This window comes from Camelus ferus, chromosome 15 (assembly GCF_009834535.1).
Source record: "Camelus ferus isolate YT-003-E chromosome 15, BCGSAC_Cfer_1.0, whole genome shotgun sequence".
In the NCBI taxonomy this organism is placed as follows: Eukaryota; Metazoa; Chordata; class Mammalia; order Artiodactyla; family Camelidae; genus Camelus; species Camelus ferus.
This window is the reverse complement of record NC_045710.1, coordinates 25,502,283-25,523,452: the sequence shown is the minus strand read 5'-3', so window position 1 is coordinate 25,523,452 and position 21,170 is coordinate 25,502,283. Positions and strand designations below refer to the sequence as shown.

The 21,170-nt window shown below is 44.6% G+C and overlaps 1 protein-coding gene across 4 annotated transcripts in view; it reads right to left on the bottom strand.

Moving 5' to 3' along the window:
- Positions 1-21,170, bottom strand: part of CRIM1 (cysteine rich transmembrane BMP regulator 1) — a 186,692-nt gene that overhangs the window by 81,667 nt on the left and 83,855 nt on the right. For 3 of the 4 annotated variants that reach the window (XM_032497337.1, XM_032497336.1, XM_032497335.1), the window contains one exon: positions 970-1,091. The exons of the other annotated variant lie outside the window; for it this stretch is intronic. In XM_032497337.1, the coding sequence (XP_032353228.1) occupies positions 970-1,091 (122 nt within the window). The remainder of the gene's footprint in view (positions 1-969; positions 1,092-21,170) is intronic. 4 annotated transcript variants of the gene reach the window in all.

Sequence of the window (21,170 nt, the reverse complement as noted above, 5' to 3'; positions counted from 1 at the left end):
GCAAAACAAAACAAACCATGCAGCCACTGGACTAGGAACTACGGGACTCAGTGAAACAGGGCTCGACTTCAATAGAACCTGCTCTTGCGGGGGAGGGGCGGGCAGAAAACCTTCTGAACTCCAATTTCTTACAGGCTGTAGTTAACACGGACGTTTCTGTATGTGTCATTTTATTGTATTTACCCAAATCCATATTCATTTTCCTTGTGTGTCTAGGTGTGGACTAAACGATGCTCTCTAAAATGACTGACATCTCGCTTGCATTTATTCTTTGTTTTTCTTCTGAAAATTCTAGTGGAGGGTTTTTGAGTCTATGTTTTAGGTTTTCCTCCCTTCTAGCATCTGAATTCAATAAACGCCATGTCACCACACACCAAACCCTCTCCTGAGAGGTAAACAGGGGAGTGGTAGAGTTTATCTGAAGGAATTTTACGACTGAAGAATCATTTTTCTGGTCCACAAGGTTCCAGCTCCAACCAGGCCACTACTACTGACCAAGCACTGGCCAGAGATGGTTTCCTTAAGCAGGAAAATGCTCAACTAGAGGAACAGCGTTTTTTCTATTTCAAATTGTGGTCACTCCAACGTGGCATTAGTTACACAGATGACCTTTGACAGCAATGGGACGAGGGCTTGAGTGACAGGAGGAATGCGACCACATTTTGCATGATCCTTTCCGTGCAATCCTAAAATTTCTAAACTACTGAAACGCAGCATAATGTGACGGCTGCACGCCATCTGTGATTCCAGTTCCAAATGCTCTTTCTAACGGAGGGAATGTTAACTCCCTTCCTCACTTTTTCCACTGCATGGTGGGATCTTCAGCAAATATTCTTTCTGAGTTTCATCAAGTCCCTGAGTATGTTCTCTGCCTCTTAAAAGGCAGAAGCAGCTAGATTGAACCCTCCCCTCCTCCTCCTCCTTCTGCACAAATGTACACTCTCTGAGAACAAGAGAAACCCCACGTACCATTAACACATTCAAAGACATCACAGCACTTTCCAGGTGTCCCATCTCCACGAGAGACTATGCGGGGAGTGGATCCCACCTCACACACGGGGAAACCACATAAGCCAGAGAGACACTCGCATCTGAAACCAAAGAAAAGGGAGGGAAAACCCCATGAATAAACAGCAACACAGAAGTGGGGAGACCACAAACAAAGGGGCCGTGGCAAACAACTACCCCTCTCTGTGACACTGTCCCGTTTATCTGGTGTCACTGGGGAACAGGGTCTAACTCAATTGGCATTCCCAGTAATTAGGACTCAGCTCCTTAGTACACTTCCAGATTTTTATCATTAACCATTTTGACAGAAATATTCCTAAAATGCATGACTTCATTTCTTACTTAACCAGACTGGTATTGAGCATAACAAACATCTTCTTGATGAGTCAGGGCCATCTTTACATGCATACATTATCCTGTTACTCCAGACGTCAGGGACGCTTGCACGGGCTGAGATGGATGCTCCTGCGTTAAGTGATTTTATGTTGCTGCTTTGTTGCTGTTGACCTTTAGATGTTTCTCAAAAAATTTTCTGACTCTTCTTTCAACTGCTAGGTTCTTAGCTTTCAGCTTGTGAGCGTGTGTGTCAGTGTGACTGTGTCTATGAGCAACCTCATCTGGAGTCACACTGATTAACTTATGACTGTGTATAAGAAAAGAGAGAGATTCTGATGGAAGATTGAGGAACCTTTTATGAATAGAGGGCACAGGCTTCAGTAAGTGGACTTTGTAAAGCTATCTGGAAACTGAAAGTCTGAATGTTTTGGCTCTTCCAAGCTGCATGTGAGCATTTCTCTCTACATGCACGAATGTCAAGTATCTCTGCCGGCTCTCAGCCTTAACTTCAACTCTGCTGGGAAACTCGCCTGACCATGGGAAAAGAAGAGGCGGGTGACAATAAGAGGAGAAAAAGATGTTGTCAGCTGCTTGCTGCTGATGTGCTACAATGAAACAGGAGGCAGGAAATGAGCAGCTCAGGGCAGCAGTGTCAGGATGTAAATGTAATATGAGGAAAGGGCAGCTAGACTCTGCCCTAGGACTCCCCTGGGGATGGAAGTGTGGGTCAGAGGGTGCAGAGGACGACTAAGGGAGTTCCCATGTTGACAGGAGTGAAAGGAAGGCATCCTAAAGAGAGACATCCTTACCGGAAGCATGTGGGTATTTATGTACCTGACGGGTCATGATCAGGGGAAGGTCACATTCCCAGCAGGGAAGAACTATTAATTCATTAATTCATTAATTCTGTTTTTCCCCCTTCTCCTTATTTGATGGTTTTGTTCTATTGTTCTTCAGATCTTTCATAAATTAAAATATGCTTACAGTCCACAAGTACTTCAATAATCAGGCTCAGAGGTTTAATTACATTTATACTTTACTGTAGAACTAAAAACAAAATGAATTAAGTTAAAATTTGCACCAAAGACCATCAGAAAGGTATGAACGACCCCTCTCAGGCTTCTTCCATGTGGCGAGATGGTTATATGTAGATTATAGTGGAGAAGAGGGTGTTAGATAATGAAGGATTTGCTGTGATTCTGACTATGGTTTAAACTAAATGTCTGGCTGTTCTGCGTGAGCAAACCTGGGAGCGCTCAATTCATAATCAGTACTCCTACAGGACAATCACCTTCTACGGCTGGGTAAATCTGAAGTGAGCTATCAGACCCCGGTAAAGTTACCCCACAGTCTTTCATTTTTCAGTGCCTAGCCACTGTCATTTTAGGCAGACGATCACACCCCTGTGACATCACAGGAGCAGTATGCCGTTTTATGCCGTTTACATTTATTGCATTTGACACTCTGCACAACTTGAACTCGGCAGAGTTCACAGACGCATGGGGCCGGAGCACAGAGAGGTTTCCGCCCTGATCCCAGCACCCTACAAGAATGGCTCACTAACCTTTCCCCCACATCTCTGGGATTCACCTTCTTTCCCACTGATGTGTCCTAGTAAATCACTTTCATTTAAAAACCAGGGAGAATATGATCAACCAACAAATACCTTGTCAGACGCCCTTCAACCCCTCCGAGACCCCACCGAACACGCACATGCACTCGCGCGCCAGGCTTTCTGCTGGGCCGTCAGATCACACCAACCTGAAAACCATAACTAGGTTCGCCCTGGGTCTTTTTTTCTCCCTTTTACGGTTGGCCTATTTTCCGAAATTTAAGTGCCTCTCTAGTTTTCCTAGAGACCTGTATACATTGTTTCCAATATGTTGCAGAAGATCTAAAACTGCACAAAACTGCGTAGTAACCCACTTAGGAAAGGAAAACCCTTCATGTTGAAATTTTTATTTCTAATCCAGAATGACTGCATATTAAAGACCCAAGGATTCAGATGCCCCCACTTTGGCTGGGTGGCCTGCTCCCGGCTCCTTTTCCCTTCTCTACCAGGCCCTTGGAAGCCCCTCCTACCTCCTGCCACCTTCTTGACTTCTCTCAGAGTCCCCAAATCTGAGACAAGCAGGTGTTAAAGACCATTAGCACTTTAATAAAGAAGGAGCCAGAAAAGGTTAAAGTCGGGCTCACACAGACAACTATCAGGAAGTATCTATCAGGTTGAAACTTTACGAAACTACCATTTTTTAAAACTTTAGATCAAAAAGTCAGATAGCCATTTCATAGAGTTCAACACATTCAACATGTGAGTTATCTTTTGACAGATTAGTCCACACATCCTCTAACACATGGGGGCCTCATCAGGACTCTTATTTGCTAAGGAAATTTCCTTATTGGCCAAGGAAATTTACTATGCCTACAAATTATATTGAGTCTAAGGTAACTTTAAAAAATGCTATAATAAGATTCGTCTAGATGCTCTGGTTTACCGACACCAGAGGCAGTCTTCCTTTTTACAGATGGGAATAGGCCGCAGCCTAATCAACTGACCTGAACTCAAATAAGGTTCCAGTCTTGTATTTTCCACTACAAGGGGCTGGTCCTGTACTGAGTCATGGAGAGGAAACACTGAATTACAGAGCCACTGAAACATGCAAACTGAATCCTGTTCTCACCACCTTTTCTCTTCCTTCTTACTCTTTTTGTGCCCTTTCCCCAGTCTTCCTCTAACCCTCTACCCCCAGGCCTGGATAAAGAGCAAGTGAGGGAACTGGGGAAACACGTGGGTCAGTGGCTGAGGAAAGAGAACGAATCTATGAGAAAGAGATTTAGCTGACGTCAACACTCACCCTTCAGTTCCAGGACCCCCTCCCCCGATTTTCAGGTTCCTACCTTGTCTCCCCTCACCTACGTGTCCCTCTCCATCCCTGCCACACCCGTCCTATGGCTCAGTCTCTCTGCTTCTGCAGCTGTAAAGCTTCAATTAATTACTCTTCGTTTAACTGATCAACTTCCCAGCCAAACATTCAACACTCTCAGGCCCACACATCTTTTCCCAAACTCTATCTCGCAGTACTTCTCTTCATTCTCCGTATGCCACAGTCGCCTTCTATTCTCCTCACGAGCCCTCCCCTTGCTGTCTTTGCACTGCTCACCCTACTCCCTCCTGAATGTTCCTTATCCATCCCTCGTCTCCAGCTGTCTGTCTAGATACCATCTGTCTTTCCAGACCAACATGAAATAATAACAGCTCCTCTCTGACACCCCGAATACCACACTTCTCTTTGGACACCTGGAGCAGAAGTGCTGAGGGCTTTTTTTAAGAAAATAAGTAGCAGCTTTAGTGAGATACAATTCACACACTGTAAAACTCATCCTTTTAAAGCATATACAGTTCACTGGTTTTTACACTTGCAGGGTTGCACTACCCTCACCACTGCCAAATTTTAGAACATTTTCATCACCTCAAAAAGCAAGCCTATACTCCCCATTTCTCCTCCTCCAGCCCCGGGAACAATTTATGTCCTGTCTCTATGGGTCTACCTATTTTGGTCAGTTCATATAAACAAAATCATACAGTACATGGGCTGACGGCTTTTAACTTCAAACAAGAAGCAACTTCTGTTTGCAATACGCCAGGGGAAAAAAAAATCAAGCCTCTCATGTTATCCTGACAATTAAGATAACGATCCATCAAGGTACCACATTAATAAATTTGTGCATAATGCAATCATAGCTGCAGCCAGCTAGGTCGGTTAAGCTGTCTCTTCCTCTCTTCAGTGCGTAATGCCTTCAGCTCAGTGGGCATGCAGGCGCCTGAGTACAATGACGAACAGCATTCAGATATCATCTGAGCCCCTAGAGGGCACTCCCCTCCTTGGGAGCCCCGTGCCGGCTCGCTCCACGGGCTGAGAGGCAGCGCACACTTGGGCTTTCCCTTCCTGTCGTTCGCTTACTGGTCTACACAGGCAGGCCCGGGAGGGCCAGAGGCCAGAATCCCAGCACACCTGACAAGGTGCCCCAAGTCTAGCCTCTGCTTATCGTTCAGCTCCCACATTCTACTGGCGCCTCATTTGCTCAGCACGTGAGTGATGAGGGCTGAAGCCCCCACTCTTACCAGCTGGTGCCGGTGCAGCAGGTCCCTCAGCCTCAGATCCCTGCCTCTCCTTTGCCCCTGGCGAATACCACACAGCCTTCAGGCTCCCCACCCTACAAGGCCTTTTCTGATCAAAAAAGCAATCAGGATTAACTCTCTCTCTTCTGATCTCCAATCATACACAGGAATACCAAACCCCTGGAGTGTATCTGCTCATCCTACGAAATCAAAATCCTACTCTTTTTCCTGTGAACTCCCCTAGTGCAGGGGGTATGTCCATAGGTAAATGAAAAGATGATATAAAGGCATCCAAACAGTAATATGGAATAAACATTTTTTTTCATGGCTAGTAAGTCAGAGATTAGACCATGCATTGTTTTTAGTTTTTATTTTTATAAATTTTAGGCTTAGAGCTAACAGGTGCAATCCTTTTCAAAATTGGTGCACGAAGGGAAAGACTATGGAATTTGTCTGGAATGCAGATTCCAGGGTGCCACCCGCAAGGACCCTCAAGGACCCTGCAAGTTTGGGGCAGGGCTCTCCAGGAGACTCCACTGGAGGGGATCTGGGACCCACCTTCTGAGCAACTTGCTCCTTACAGTGCAGTGCCTCAGTCACTGCAATTTAATTCGCACTTCCCATTGGAAAAAGCCACATAAAAGCAGTTTTATCATTTTAATTAGCAGCACATTTTGATCAGGAGCACTTGCTTTCCATCATTTACAAAGACTCCTTCCTGCCTAAATACAGCTGCCTATGAGCAAGAGACATGTAGAGTCAAGAAAACAATAACTTTGTTTACGATCCAACACCATCATCCATCAGAAAATGGATGACTAGCTCTGGGATGCTCAGTTCTCATCCATAAAACAGAGATGAGATGGTTAGACCAAAATAAGCTTTCCTCTAACTATAAAATCCCACGATTCCATTACTGCCATTTCCATTCCCACCTCTGTGAGTCTCATCCCATCTCAGCCCCTTCTCCGGCTCCTCCTTGTCTGCACTGTCCTCGGAGCACGTCACAATCCACCCTCCCACACTCACCTCCTGCCTCCTCCACCTTACCGCGCACCTCAACCCTCAGGCCCAGCTCAGGATGCCTTGTCTCTGATGGTTTTTTTTCTTGGAGGGGAAATGCAGGGCACCATGCCTGAGGCTGGTGTCTCCCTATCACCAGGCATGTCTTCCTAATTAAACTGGAGACTCAAGAGTTTGTTTCACCAGAATGGCTAGAGAACTGGTAAAGGCTGCTAAACCACAGGGACTTAGAAGTTGCCCTGGGGAGAGGAGTCCTCCTGGCCACTCCCACCACCACTCAGCAAACCAGCAGAGGATCAGACTCACCTTCCCCAAGCAGATCCTTATCCCTGCCCCTGTCCCCGAGGGAAAGTAACCCCTGCAAACACGTCTCCCAATCCAGAACTTATTCCACATCCGAACTGAGTGTTGAGTCCTCAAAAGGGGAGAATCACTGTCTATAAATCAAAAACTACTCAGCTTAGGTGGGAGAGACTACTCCCTTTAAACAGGACATAAGAATAAATGCTGAATTAAAAGGGCAAAGCATGAGTACTACTAGGATTCCACACACGGTGTAATAATGAAATAACTGCCAGGAACGGAAGTCATAATGACACATAAAACATATTCCTATTCTACAAAAAGTACTTTCAACTTTAATTAAATTTGATGTACTATCTTTCCACTGATTACATTTCTTACTTCTTTCCAGGAATGTATAAGTTAAAAAAAAAAAAGACTGCAAATAAAATATCAAAAAAGAAATGAGTTTCCCATTTGAAGGTCCAACTATCCTGATGGAAAATAGGCACTCCTCCCTACAGAACTCTCTTGGGATCATCATGTTTCTTGCCCTAAGATTTACTACTCACTAAGTAACAAGCCCTCCTTCTCCCTTTCTCAAGCTAATCATGCAAGATCTGTCTCTTGCATTTCCACCACCCTGACAGCGCTTAGACACGTGCATGGCCCAGCTCTGAGGGTCACATACCTCCTTCCAGAAGCCTCCCCCCTCTTCTTTTCATGGTGAGCTGCTACCTTTACAACCAGACACCACTTTCCCTTCAGAGACAACAAGGAAATTACTCTGTGTTTCTGGTTGTTGTTGTTCTGTTTTGCTTTTTCCTGCAGGGAGCAACTGACGGACATTCTCCAGTTCAGGAACGGTGTAAACTGAGGGCACCCAAGTGAAATATTCCCCTGCATCTCCTAGTACACAGTATTAGTAATAATCATCAAGTCCACTGGAGGCCTTAATGAAGCAGTCATCAGAGCTCCCTTCCTGGCTTCCTCAAGGGGCAGATGGCAGAGGCTTACTCCTCAAGGCTGGCCTGTGGCTCAGGAAACCTATCCCAAAGTACAAAGTAGAGGAAAGAAGTACAGTTTGTAGGACAACAGAAGCTGTGAGCCCACAAGGCTCCTAGAAGATCATTAAGTTATCTCCCAGAATGAAGCCCCACAGTAAGGAGGTGAGAGGAAGGCAACGGCACTTCACACACGTTACCTCCCGGGGCTGCTTAAAGAAGACAGATGATGAGATGGTTAGACCAAAATAAGGTTTTCTCTAACTATAAAATCTGGGGAAGCTCCCCAGAGACTCCCTCCTGCAGCAGGGGAGCCAGGGGCGCACACAGCTGGAAAGCATCCCCAGGGCCCGTGCCCCTGTGGGAACGTGAGAGCAGGGGGCCAGCAGGCATCCTGAACCAAACTCAGTTCGGCCCAGCAATCTGATAACAACCACGTCCCAGGACATGAGGGCTCTCTGCCTTCACCTGCCCAGGCCTGGGAGACACTGGCATGTGCTCCCATGGTGGGCAGGACAGCTGCAGAGACGGGGCAGGAGGGAGATGCACGGAGAACCAGGAAGGAAAAGCGGGAAAGAGGGGGAACAGCACGCTGCCCTCTGGGAAGGAGGAGGAGGGGGTCTGGTGGGGAGGGTAAGCGTTAAGAGAGCAGCATCAGGCGTTCCCATTTCAGAGCTGGCCTCACTGACTTCATGAGGAACGGATGCTCTGGAACGTGGATCTGCTTGCTGGTGGACACGCAATGATCCTGTCACCATCTGCCGAGTGGGTGCGTGCAGCAGGCGCCCAGCTGGGTGGGGCTGGGGCACACGGATCCTGGCCCTCCACTTAGGAAGTCTGGTTTAGTGAGGTGTTGGGTCTATATAATCACAAATGAGAACACAATGGGTTGTGGACTATTCTGTCTTCTCCCTGGAGCCCGTGAGGAACAAACAGCCAGTGACATCAGGACTGAACCTCCTATCTGAAAATCTGGACAAATCTCCGCTGCCTGGGCTGCTAACGCTCCTTCAGGTCCTCGGAGCCACCTGTGGCGCTGAAACCGCTGGCTCTGAGCATGTGTCCACTGGATCCCCATCGGCTGCCGATTCCCAGACCTCTCATTCTTGTCATCAGTGCAAAGTACAAGGTCCTCTGGTCTCCCGTCCTCAAGGGCACACGCATCCCCACAGAGAACCGCTCCGCCTCCCAGGGGCTCCTCCTTCCACGCCCACCTCTCTGCCATCCCTCGCCCTTACTCTCTCAGCATCTTAACACATCACAAAGTGCACCACTCATATCTGCTCTCACCCTTACCTGGCTCACCCGAAAACGCTGTTTCCCTACAATGAGGCCGTGAACTTCCCCACACCCACTCTTCACCTGGGCTGGAAGGGAGGCCTGCGTTCTCCAAGTTGACCACAGGCTAGCCCCAGGCTATGGCTTTCCTCTCTCGTGCCAGCCCTCCCTCTCTGTGGCTCTGTCTCCTGCCCATTTCCTACGGGAGTGGAGGTTCAGAGAAAGCACTCTGACATCCGGCAGTCTTGGGTTTCAGTGCTGGCCACTTAGAGGCTCGGTGACCTTGGGCATTACATCGTCTCTCTGAGCTTCACTTGTACCACATGTAGGATGGGGATGATTAAGGTGCCCATATCTCATGGGACTGCTATATGTATCAGTTTATACATGAAAAGTCCCCAAGACAGTGCCTGGAGCACAGAAGCACTCAACACCTGTTAGCTATTTTATATCATTATAATCTGGAAGGCATCCATGTCTACGTCCAGGAAGCATTTTCAACACCCTGACCTCACTTGATGTTTTGGAACCAGTGACCCTTGCTGCCCCCTCCACTGCAGTCACTTACTCCAACAGCCATAGTTCCTTCAAATCTCAAAGATCCTACTGGCTGAGCACAGTGTTTCATCTTTCCTTCCAGTTTCTCTGTGCTCAGGCTCCCACCGCACTGACTCCTCATCCCTAAGAAATCTGCTCCCAAACCTTTCCCCATTCTCAGCCTGGGCCTCATCCTGATTGTACATCCTTAATAACAGAGCGTCAAACCAACAGCGTTTTACCTGAGCCACCACTCTCCACGAGGCCTTTGCATTTCCTGTCCCTTTAACCTCCCCACCATATCATGTTCCTCGACACCAACCGAAGTTAGTTAAACCCAGAGACAGCAAACCAGACTGTTCATTCAAAGCATAGCGGGATACTATAGACAACCCCAGAGGGTCTGTGCCCTCTGAGGGGGCATTCCCTATTACTCCATGCAGAATCACACAGTCAACGTTGCTATACCTTCCAATTGTTCAAGAGGAGCCAGGTTTTTATGTAAAGCGTCTCAGTTTTTAAATGTTGATGACTAACTGAAAGATGCAAAAAAAAAAAAAAAAAAAAAGGCAAATCAAAGAAAACATGCCTTGGGGTCAAATTCAGCCCCAAGGGGCTGCCAACTGCAAACTGTGATTCAAACCAATGATGGCTGGGGGGGTTGGGGGGAGCACCTTCCTGGCAGTATTTATTCTACATCTTCAACACTGAAGTCCCTCATGTGTCTAACAGACCTCCACTCATCCCTAAGGGCCATTCTTCCATGATGCTTTCTCTGACTCTAGACACAAGATGAAGAGCTGACGCTGGGTGTATACGTGTGAGCAGGGGGATGTGAGTGGGCACAGATGTGAAGTGTCCATCAACCATGAGGAAGCGGGGCTGGAGGGAAAGACCTTCCAGGAAGAGGGAAGCATCTACTCACATTCACAGAATATAGTGTGTTTTGGCTGGAGCCAATTGTTCAGCCACCAGGAGCATATTACGTGTTGGGATGGGGACTGGGGGATATTGTGAGGGGACTTGCAAGAGACATGGCGAGTGAGGTAGTCCAGAGCTGGGTAGTAACGGTCCTCGTGTACCATACTAAGAAGTATCTTTAACTGAAAGCAATAGGAAAGTCATGAATATCTTTAACAAGTGATGTAGTCTTGCACAAGGGTGGTTATCTGAGGAAGAAAACCAACTCTGTCATAAATTCCATTTTTCTTGAATCATAAAGATAGGTGGGATTACTGCTACTATGTTAAGTTGCAAGACACGTTAACAGTTTAAAAATCAGTGACCACAATAGCCTAGAATGCCCTTTCCCCTCTCTCCATCTGGTGAACTCTGACTCATTCTTAAAGACTCAGTTCAAAAGTCAAATCCAACAGTTTTCCAAATCAAACCAGTATTTCTTTGCTCTGTGAGCTTACTGTTTTTGGCATACTTCTACTTCTAAAGCACACGGCACTTTAAAGTGCAATGATTTCTACATGTCTGTCTTCCCTTTAGACTCTAAGCTCTTTGATGTCGGTGTCTGTGTCTTATTCCTACAAGGTTAGCATAGTGCCTTGCACGGGATAAATACTCAAATATCTGTTCTCTAAGCAGACCACAACCACTATGGGATTCTGATGCTAGGGCTTGCCACAGATTAACTTTCTACAAATTTAACTAAAAGCATGTACTGAGTATTCACCTATGCTAGACACTGATAAGAGAGAGATCTATAAGGTGCATCTCTGTCCTCAAAAAGGTACACACTCTAATGTCTCAAGAAGTGTCATAAGCATCTCCAAGAATCTATGCTACAGTAGACTGGAGATCAGAGTACTCCTTCATCTTACCGCAGGAGTCAAGACATACAGACAAAGGCAAAATCAGGAAAGGATCATTTAAAATGCACTTGTCTGTGTAATACATTCACAACAGACTACCTGAGCATCAAGTCCAAGAGAAACCAGCTGTATCCACCTTCAGGGGTGCAGTCAAGCAGTTAGATGTCTACTCGGCAAATACAACCTTGAACTCTCCGCAAACTGTCTCTACACAATGATGTATCACTTCCATCCAACGTAAGGGTGCAAAGGAAGAGTAAAATATAGCCCACAAAATTTGGGGTTGCTTTTAGCATTTTCAGAAGAGGTAGGGTTTTAACATTTTAGATTTTCTCATTAGTTATGTAAATAACTTTACAAAACATTTTTGCAGAACTGACTGGAGCTATTCTTCCGTTTGGCTGGGTCATGATGATGATGATGATGATACCAAACGAGGGTGGGTGGGGAAAGCCCTGAGGGTCAATATTATCCATGCTTTGGATTCCGCTTTCCAACTTTACTGAAAGTCTTGTGGAACTCGGCTGAGTTACCTTCTTTGAGGGAGAGTCAGAGGGCCATGTATTTATTGTCTGGTGACGGTCAGGCTCACTCAGATCAAACTGAAAGCCCCTGAGTGAGACCCTTGAGTTGTTTCAGGACTAAAACAAATATAAAATAAGACGAGACACTGGTCAAATGCATGGTGAGACACAAAAGGCTTAAGGCACTAGTACAGAAGTGTAGGGCTTACGCATCTGAAGCAAATTATTGACAAATTAAACTATTAGGGAGATAGTTTATCTCCAACGGGCAAAGGCTTTACTTCTAGGAAAGCATATTTTCTTCATTCTGGGGTTAAGTCCAATAATAACATGGAATTCCTATAATTATTTTGTTTTAAAAACATCAGAGTTTAATATAGACTCTGGCTTTTTTAGTTATGAGTTGACTTGCTCTTTGGGGCCAAAAATTACTGTGACAGAGGGCAACAGAATAGATGTTCTTTTCTTAGTTGAGAAAGAAGGGCTTCAAATATGTTTCCAAATTTTTTCTGCATGTGTTTAAAAAACAGAAGATGCTACCATGATAGCACGTCAAGAGTCAGGAATGTTTTAAATGTGCGCTAGGCTAATGCATATTTTACATATTGTATAATTTAATTTTATTTATTCCCCACAAGGATCTGGATAAATTATTCAAATTAAAGGGAAACAACTGAAAAGTGAACTGAATTAGAGAAATTTGTCTACTAATATACTAATCTTAGAGGAAAAAAAACCCCAAAACTGTTATTAAGTGCCATCTTTTTCAAGAGAATGTCTTGGGAACAGATGGACGTGATAATTAATTATAAGGCTCTTAATTTGACAAATTCCTTTTGAAAATGCATATTCAGGGACAATTTCCACTGGTTAGCTGGAGTAAGCATGACACAAGCAAGTTAATCACCAAGCACAATGCTGAGAGTACAGGGGTCTACAACAAATGTTATCTGATGATCTACAGAACTTAATACTGTCTCAGAGAAGAACGGATGGGGGGAGGTTCCCTGAGCTTTGAGAAGAACCTGCCATTCCAAGCCACCCCCTCGAAGTGTCTGCCTCTGACACACGTCTGCTTGGGCTGATGTGCCCTGTGATGACAGTCCTACCTGTCCTCTGTATTCCTGACCCTTGTGTAACCCACCCACCCACCACTCCGGCCCCCCAACACCCTCCCCCCTAAAGGTGTCAACCAGCAGAAAGATGGGCTGATGCTCTGGAGACAAGACTTGACTGGGGAGCTCTGGAAAGTGGAACCACCCAAGCGTAAGGACAGCAGCAAAGAGGAAGTTAAAGGATTCTTGACACCGTCACTTCAAAACTACTACTCAAAAGAGGCAGACGTTAATGGAGCAGAGGCGTGAGGTGGGACTTCTCTGTAAGATGGGACCTGCAGATTCCAAGCTTTGAAACTACAGGCAAATATGGAGGTATATGAAAAAACCACCATCGGTGATTCTGTGTGTGCGTGTGCATTTTGAGGTCTCTGATCTCTTAGTTTGGATTTAAAGTCTGCCTATTACCTATATCGCTTTTTTTTAAACACAGTTTTCATTATTTGGTAGAAAGCCAGTCTATGGACTGATTCTTTCTGGAAGGCAGATTACTATGTGTGTGTGTATTTTCCCTTCATATTATCTTCAAAAGGTCTGAAACTTTTCTGAGACCAGCAGAGGTGATAAATGTAAGCTGCTGGGTTCCTTCAAGCCTGGGCCCTGTCTTATAATCATCACCGAAGCCCAGTGTTCTCTGTCTTCCATGAGGTTCTCAATGATTCTTGGGCATTTAACTGAGCATTTTCAAATCTGCACCTTGTTTTCATTCACTGTAGCTTTGTGATTAGATTAACTTTGATTTAACTCAAGTGCTTCTGATGGGAAGGGACAAATTGCCAAAGATTTCATTCTGCTGGCTTCATCTGGGATGAGTCGATTTCAGGCTGTAAATTCTGAAACCCCAGAAAGTTTCTTTTCTAAATATCTACATCTAGTCAAAAGAAACAGTGTGCCACCATCTGCTAAGACTCTATTATTGTAATACAACATAGCACCAACAGGACAAATTTTCTTGAGAGCACAAAGAAATCAGAATGCAGGAATACGAACTAAGCATCCAAGAATCTGCAACCGGAAACAGTGGGGTATGACTATCTAGATGTTGTAGTAAAAGAAAAGAAAATTCATGACCTTTGTTCTGGTCATAGGCTGTATATCTGATGTATCTTTCTGATACAGTGGGGCTGGGCATCCTTCCTTTTATCTTATTTCCCTTCCTGTTCCTGGTGTTAGTGTTTGGAGTTGTTATGACATGACAGGGTTTGAGCGGGAAACTGTCTTCTAAGGTTAATGTCTTATGAGACAGAAATAAAACTGAGGCTCAAACAAGGAAAAAGGAACTTAATTGAGCAGACCTCTTTTTAATTTTAATAGACATGGCAAAGATGGTCCAACCATAAAGTCAGGAACAGAGAATCTAAAACTCTTCCACAAATATAATGCTCTGTATATATGTGTGTGCATGTAGTGTGAAATAAAGAAAAAGACAATAAAAATATGGAGAAGCTGGATAAAGAGGAGTGGCAGGGCAGAGAGACAAAGACAGACTTTACCTTAAGGAAAGTGAGGTAGCAACAGCTGGGGACAAACAGGTACAAACATGGGAGCCAGCCAGCAGCCATGGACAGGCTGATGGGAGTTCGTGCCGGTGCGTGTGCAGGGGTATGAGGATGCTACACCCCCCCACCACCACACACCCAGCAAGGAGGGCTGACAGGAGAGAGATCCACATTCTGTTAGAAAGCAGTTTAATAGAGCAAATCCTTATCTTATGGATTCAGCCTTTGGCCAGTCTCCACTCCGGCTATATAAGAGGCTATCTATTTATAGATGTTAAAAAAAAATGGAACTAGCAATATTCAACTAGCCAGTAACCAACATGCAGTCTATTTTGTTGGATTACCACTCAACTTTCACAATTCAACCTGTTCTGATTATCCAAATGATTAGTCTAATAATTTCATCAGACTAGTAACTTGTCTATTTCATTTTGCCTTTCCTATGCTTTTTTAAAAAAAGAAAATGATTTTTAAAAAGTAATCGTAATTCTTTTCTTACTTCTTTTGGACTTTATCCACTTCCTATCAGATTCAAACCACGTATCTCTCCCATTATCTTCTGAGTCCTGGGACTTTCTAAAATTTTCCTCCTCCCTTCTTTCCCAGGAGTCTCCTATCGCCAGCAGATTGGGTCCCCCTCAACCACCACTACCACCAAAGGCACTGGGAAAAGTCAAAGAATTTAAAGACAGAAGTTACTTTTGAGACCATCAAGTCCCTCCTCCCCTCCTTCTCTCTCAGGTGAGAAAACAGACCCTAATGATGTGAGAGGCTTGTCCAGAACCTCACGGAAGTGAGACTGGATTCTAGCACTCAGCATCCAAGCCCTGGCTCTTTCTGCACAGCACCAGGTGACGTGTGGAGGAGTACTCTCTAGCCACTGCACAGCTTACTCACACGTACACGTTTGCTCACAGGCTACAATACAAAGGGAAGTGTAGGACATGGAACGTCAGGTCTCCTGAGTGGTGAGGCGGGGACAGGGCTGGTGGGGAGTGAGCTCAGGGCCACAGGCAGATGGTGCTACCCAGCGATTTGTGCTCACAAAGCCTGGATCTGCCACTCAGCAGGCAGGACCCTTCCTGAAATGGGAAAATCATGCAACCTGCCTCCTGTGGGGGGAGCGCTGGGACTCAGGCTCAGGTGTATTTTCAGTGGAACTGAATTTGGACTCTAATGTGCTCAAGATAATCTATTAAATTTTTTAGTGAAAACCAACGTCACGTATTAGTCAACATTTCAGCCAACAGATAATCTAAAATTCTTAATTACTTTGGACAAAGGAAAAAAAAAGTTGAAAATAATTCCAAATCTTGATTTAAAAATGAAAGAGGATTTTTCAGGATAGAGTCTCAGAAAGTAAGAGATATAAATGTACCGGATATAGGTTCTGGAAGAGAATCAGACCCTTTAGTCAGAGAGAGGCTGGAGCCAGGAGAGCTTGGGAACCTGGCTAGATAAACTGCACAGAACCCAAGAGAAACCCTATTTTAAGTTTTTGAACATTATAAACAATGACTTAATTTATTTCTACCTCAAAATAACTGGATTGGATTTTTCTCAATAACTATTAAGGAATGTATATTTATAGACAGAAGTTGGTAACAGAATGTTTCAGAACAAAAAGTTTGGGACAAATCTCATTAAAATAAATTTAGAATGGGTGACTGTCAATAACGTATTACATTCATTCATCTTCTTAATAAAAATGTAATAGTTATATAACAAACCAAAAGGCATAAGGGTACTGGAAAACTCATTTGACTTACAGTGAAAGGGAATACAGCAGGAGAAGTATTACTTTTTAGACTTTTTAACCAGTTAATTTCTCCCCTGTAAACCTGTATCTGAAAAGCCTGGTGAAAAGTTATGGAGGCAAAGGAAAAACTCTGTGAAGTTAAACACATACACTGGGGCTAGCGAACAAGGAGGAATACAGAGGGAAAAAAACAAAAACAAAAACAAAAAAACCAAAAAAAAAACCTGATCTGGGAGCTCTATGTTCTTGAGAAAGAGCTTACGCTGGCCCATGCAGGAGAACACAGGATGCACAGCCCAACGGATCTACTCTCCCCGCAGCTGGTGGGTCCACTTCTCTCAGACGACCATTCCGTCATCAACTGTTACAGAGGGAAATGACCGTGTACATATCTGAAAGTTTTGTGTGTGTATTCATTTTTAAAATTGACCTGGTTTTACCAGGCACATCTTGCAGCATTCAAAAATAGCCCTCCCTGTTGTGTGATGAGAGAAATGCAAGTTAAACTAGGTAGTCGCAACATGCGGACGGAGAGGAGTTAAAAATAATGGTGGGCTAAATGATGCTTAAAGTAAAGGTGGTGCTCAGAGGCTCCTAAGTCACGTGCCCAGTCCCAGGTGAACAGCTGACTGGCATGTGAAGAGAGAAGCAGGAAGGGGGCTGCTGAGGGAGAGGTGGACCACCCCGTCCCAGGGCCAGAAGGACACTAGTCTTTGGAAAAAAGGTCACATGGCTGCAGCACTCCACCAACTCTCCACAATCAGAAAAGGATATCTAAAGGGCACCTATTTTGGTTTCATGTATGTTACAGTGGATCAAAAACAATCACAAATTCTTTGCAGCTTCTCCTGTCAAGAGGTGGAATCTGCTCCTCACCCTTTGAACCAGGGCTCACCCTGTGAACTGCTCTGCCCCACAGGATGTGGTGGAGGTCAGGTTATGTGAATTCCAAGCTCTTGGGTCTCCTTTAAGGCTTTGCAACTTCCTCCCTCACTTCTGCCATCACGTGAAGGAGCCAGGATGAAGGGCCTCACAGGGGCAACAGGCCCCTCCAGCCAAGTTCCCAGACGTGGGAGTGATGCCACCTTAAACCATCCAGCCCCAGACGACCAGCCAGCCGACTACAGAAGAACCACCCAGTTAACACATTGACACATGAGAAATAATAAATCTTTGTTGTTTTAAGCAACTGCATTTGGGGGTGGCTTGTTACTCAGCAATGAGTAATTGAAACATATGTATATTGTGTTAATATGTCCTATGCTGAAATAAGTAAATAGGATGGTGAGATATAAATCCATATATATACGTTGATATATTTCCTGGACTTAAAAACAAAACATTGTTTTAAAAAAAAAAGAAGATCAACCTCCAATGGAGCATACAGGGCTTTGAATCAAAGAACCTGGGATGAAGACTTAGACCTGCTCTGACCCTTACACCAAAATACATCTGTGATTTTGCACAAATCACTTATTATCTCAACCTCTGTTTTTATATCTATAAGCTCCTCATGGAGTCAGAAAGGTAATAAAATGAGAGCAACAAAAGTGAAAAATGCTTTGTAAACAGTAAGGCACATTATAAGTCAAGCTGTCTTTGTTCCTGCTACCTATGTGTTACTTAAAGACTTTCCTGTTTTTCCTTCCCTGCAAAGTCATCATTTGATAATGCACCTGATGTAACTCTCTCTGCTGTAAGTTTCCTTACACATGAGGCCCTGGTATGCATACACGCACCAAGGGCCGGGTAAAGACCGCCAGGTGTCCTGAGCCCCATGGCTAGGCCCATTCTTCCTTTTTGTCATTGTGCACGGTTTAGGCCCAGAGCCACAAGTCTCATTCCTTTTCATTATCTCCTGAAAGGCAGGATGAGCTGCCTTATGCCTCACAATGTATTCTAGTGCCAACAGAAGAGAAAAGGATGAAAAGAATGGCAGGGTGGCTGGAGACCTAAAACAAGCGGAGGGAAGGAAGAATTAAAAATGGTTAAAAACTATATCACACAGATGAGTGATGTCTATATGGGATGAAGTCCAGGAGAAAAGACAGCAAAGGAGGAGAAAATGAAGGATAGGCCATTAAGAAAAAGCAGAGACGCAGCAAGGAGAGGAGGACCAGCCCATTCGCAGCAAGGGCAGAGGAGGTGGGGCATCTGCACCTGTCAGCCATGGAAGTGGGGGAGACATCCATGCACAGTAAGAACACCTAGAGAAGAGTGTCCGTCACTTGGAAGAGCTCAGTTTGTGTCCCATGAATGTATGAATAAATAAACTGAAAACAGGCAACTCAAAAGAAAATTCACCAAGTGAGCAAGCACTGGCTCCAGAACAGCGCAGTGAGGGGCCTGAATGGGTGACAGTCTCTCTGGGAATGGCTATTCCATTCGGATGGGAATGAAGGGGGGGGGCTTGTTCTTTAAGGTGAGGAGGGAGATGTCTACAAACTCCTTTTCTAGTCTATGCAAGTACAGTAAATCCTTACAAAAAGGGGTTCTGACTTCCACCCAAGGCAAACCTCTCCTGCTAAAGTTTCCCATCCATCACCTTACTCTGTCCGAACTGGAAAAGGCTTTCCCCCCTGAATTCTCCACATAATCGGTTTTGATCTCAAACGGCAGTAAGCTCCTAACAATGCTCTTTATATATATGCTGGTAAAGGCCAGTCACAACAGGGCTTTCCATGCTCTAAACGCTCTTCTTTATACCTGATCATGGTCTTCAAGAGAAACCTCTAACATGAATCACACACAAGGATAAAGCCATGTTAAAATACGACCACTGTTACTACACGGTAGGCTCTCTTCTTTTTATTTCCATTTTTACATGATGGATTGGGTTTTTATTCTCTTGTCAAAGTATGACCTGTCTGTCATGCTCCTTAATAAGTGGGGACCCATTTAATATGCTCAACTAGGTTAAGTCCTAGTCTGAGCATATTCTGCATTTACTCAGCTTAATTCAGAATTAATGAATACACAGAGCAAAAGGAAGAAGACACAGTTCATCACCTCTAGAAACTTCCTTTAGTTGGTGAGACGAGATCTTATGCATGTAACAGTTATTTAACGGTGCAAGGAAGTATATGATTAATCGGCACCATGGAAATATGTGTGGGGAGTACCTAGTGAGATGGGTGTTGGCTGCAGCACAAAGACCTGGTGGATAACAGGACAATAAGCGGGAGTCCTGCAGGAGGAACAAAATGAGACAAGGTGAAGCAGAGAGACAAGGGCTTCTCATGCTTTGAGAGGTGAGCCCAGTGCTTGGAATGGAGGGTTTCTGCAGCACTAAGAACTGGCCATAAAGAAGGGGGTTGGGGGAAACTGCAAAGGTTTTACAGTGAGACGAGGAGTAGTATGACCACCCAATGGCAGGAAGATAATTTTTTTATTCTTCAACATACTGGTCATCATGGCTAATAGTGGGCCTGTTCATTCATCCACCCATCCATTCATTCATCAACTAATGTAGGTTAGCATTTTACATCAAGTCCTGTTCCATGTACTAGAGGCTATAAAACACTCCCTTCCCTTGAGAAGCACATGGAGTAGGAGAGATTCACCAGAAACAAAAACAAAAAAACAACCAATGATTTCCATGTATTATGAAAAGTGCTATGAAAAAGACATACATGGGAATTCAATTACAACGGAGCAGAGGAGACACACCTAAGTCTTCTCTGATAGAGGCTAAAGTCTGAAAAACACTTCAAAGAGAAGGAAATGTGGTTCGGAGAGAGAAGTTTGTAGAAGGGAAAGGCAATCGGTGAAGAGCCCACTGCAAGTGAAAGGAAGGGCCCAGAGCCTGAGATCACTGGGGGTGGGGGTGGGGGAGGGGCGCTAGTTCAGGTGGGAACACAGGATGCATGTGGAGACAGGGCAGCAGGGGAGGAAGGTTACTGACTATTTAAAAGACAGGAAACTAAAGAGCTGTGAGAACTTATCCCTTCCCTGCAAATAATTTACTGTGGTATTTTTGAATGGCTTCCTTCTCCATGTTTCTAATTTCTTCATTAGAGGCACCTTTAACTGACCGTTCCTTGGTTCTGAATGCCAAAGTCAGAATCAGGTCAACACCATAATTACCACCCTAAGGTTTATGTTTACAAGACTCACAGAAGCTTGGAGATAAAACGGAAGGCGTCTATTTGAACCTCCTTTCCAGGGTAACGTTTCTTCCGAGCATTCCTGGAAGGTGGCCATCCAGACGGAAAGAAGTCTCTCCAGCTCCAGGGAGCTCAGTTTATCTCAGGAAGCAGCCTCGTTCATGACTGTGCATCATTAGTTGTGAGAAATTTCTTTTCCCTCAAACTGAGATTAAATACGTCTTCCTGTTGCTTCTACCCATTTCAACCCCATAGAGTGACTCAAAAAGTAGCCTACTGTGCCTCCTCCATGTAGATGGCGCTAACTACGTTTGTAACGGTGAATTGAAAACTGTCCCTTTCCCCCTCTAACGGTCTCGTTAATTGACAACCGGCTTAGTTTTGATTAATTAGGTTCTCTAATACCATGTGCCACCTTCCTTTTCATGAAGACCTTGAAGGGACATCTGTCCCTGTTAGTAATGCTCCACTTTCCTCCCTTTACTGACTAATAAAACCTTATGTTTGTGCCATCATACTTCAACCCTTGCTAGGCAACGTCATGTAAATTAGCACATCACCATGTCACAAGAAAGTGCAGCACCACTATATGTTACCCCCACAAAAATCTCTGCATCTCTTTTATGATACAACAGAAAGGAGAGGGCAAGTCATGTAAAATATGTCTGAGGGAACCCTACGGTTTCTGACAGGACGAAGGCTAGGAAATGCCAAAGAATTAATGTGTTTTAAGAGAAGAAGGAAAAAGTAATTATC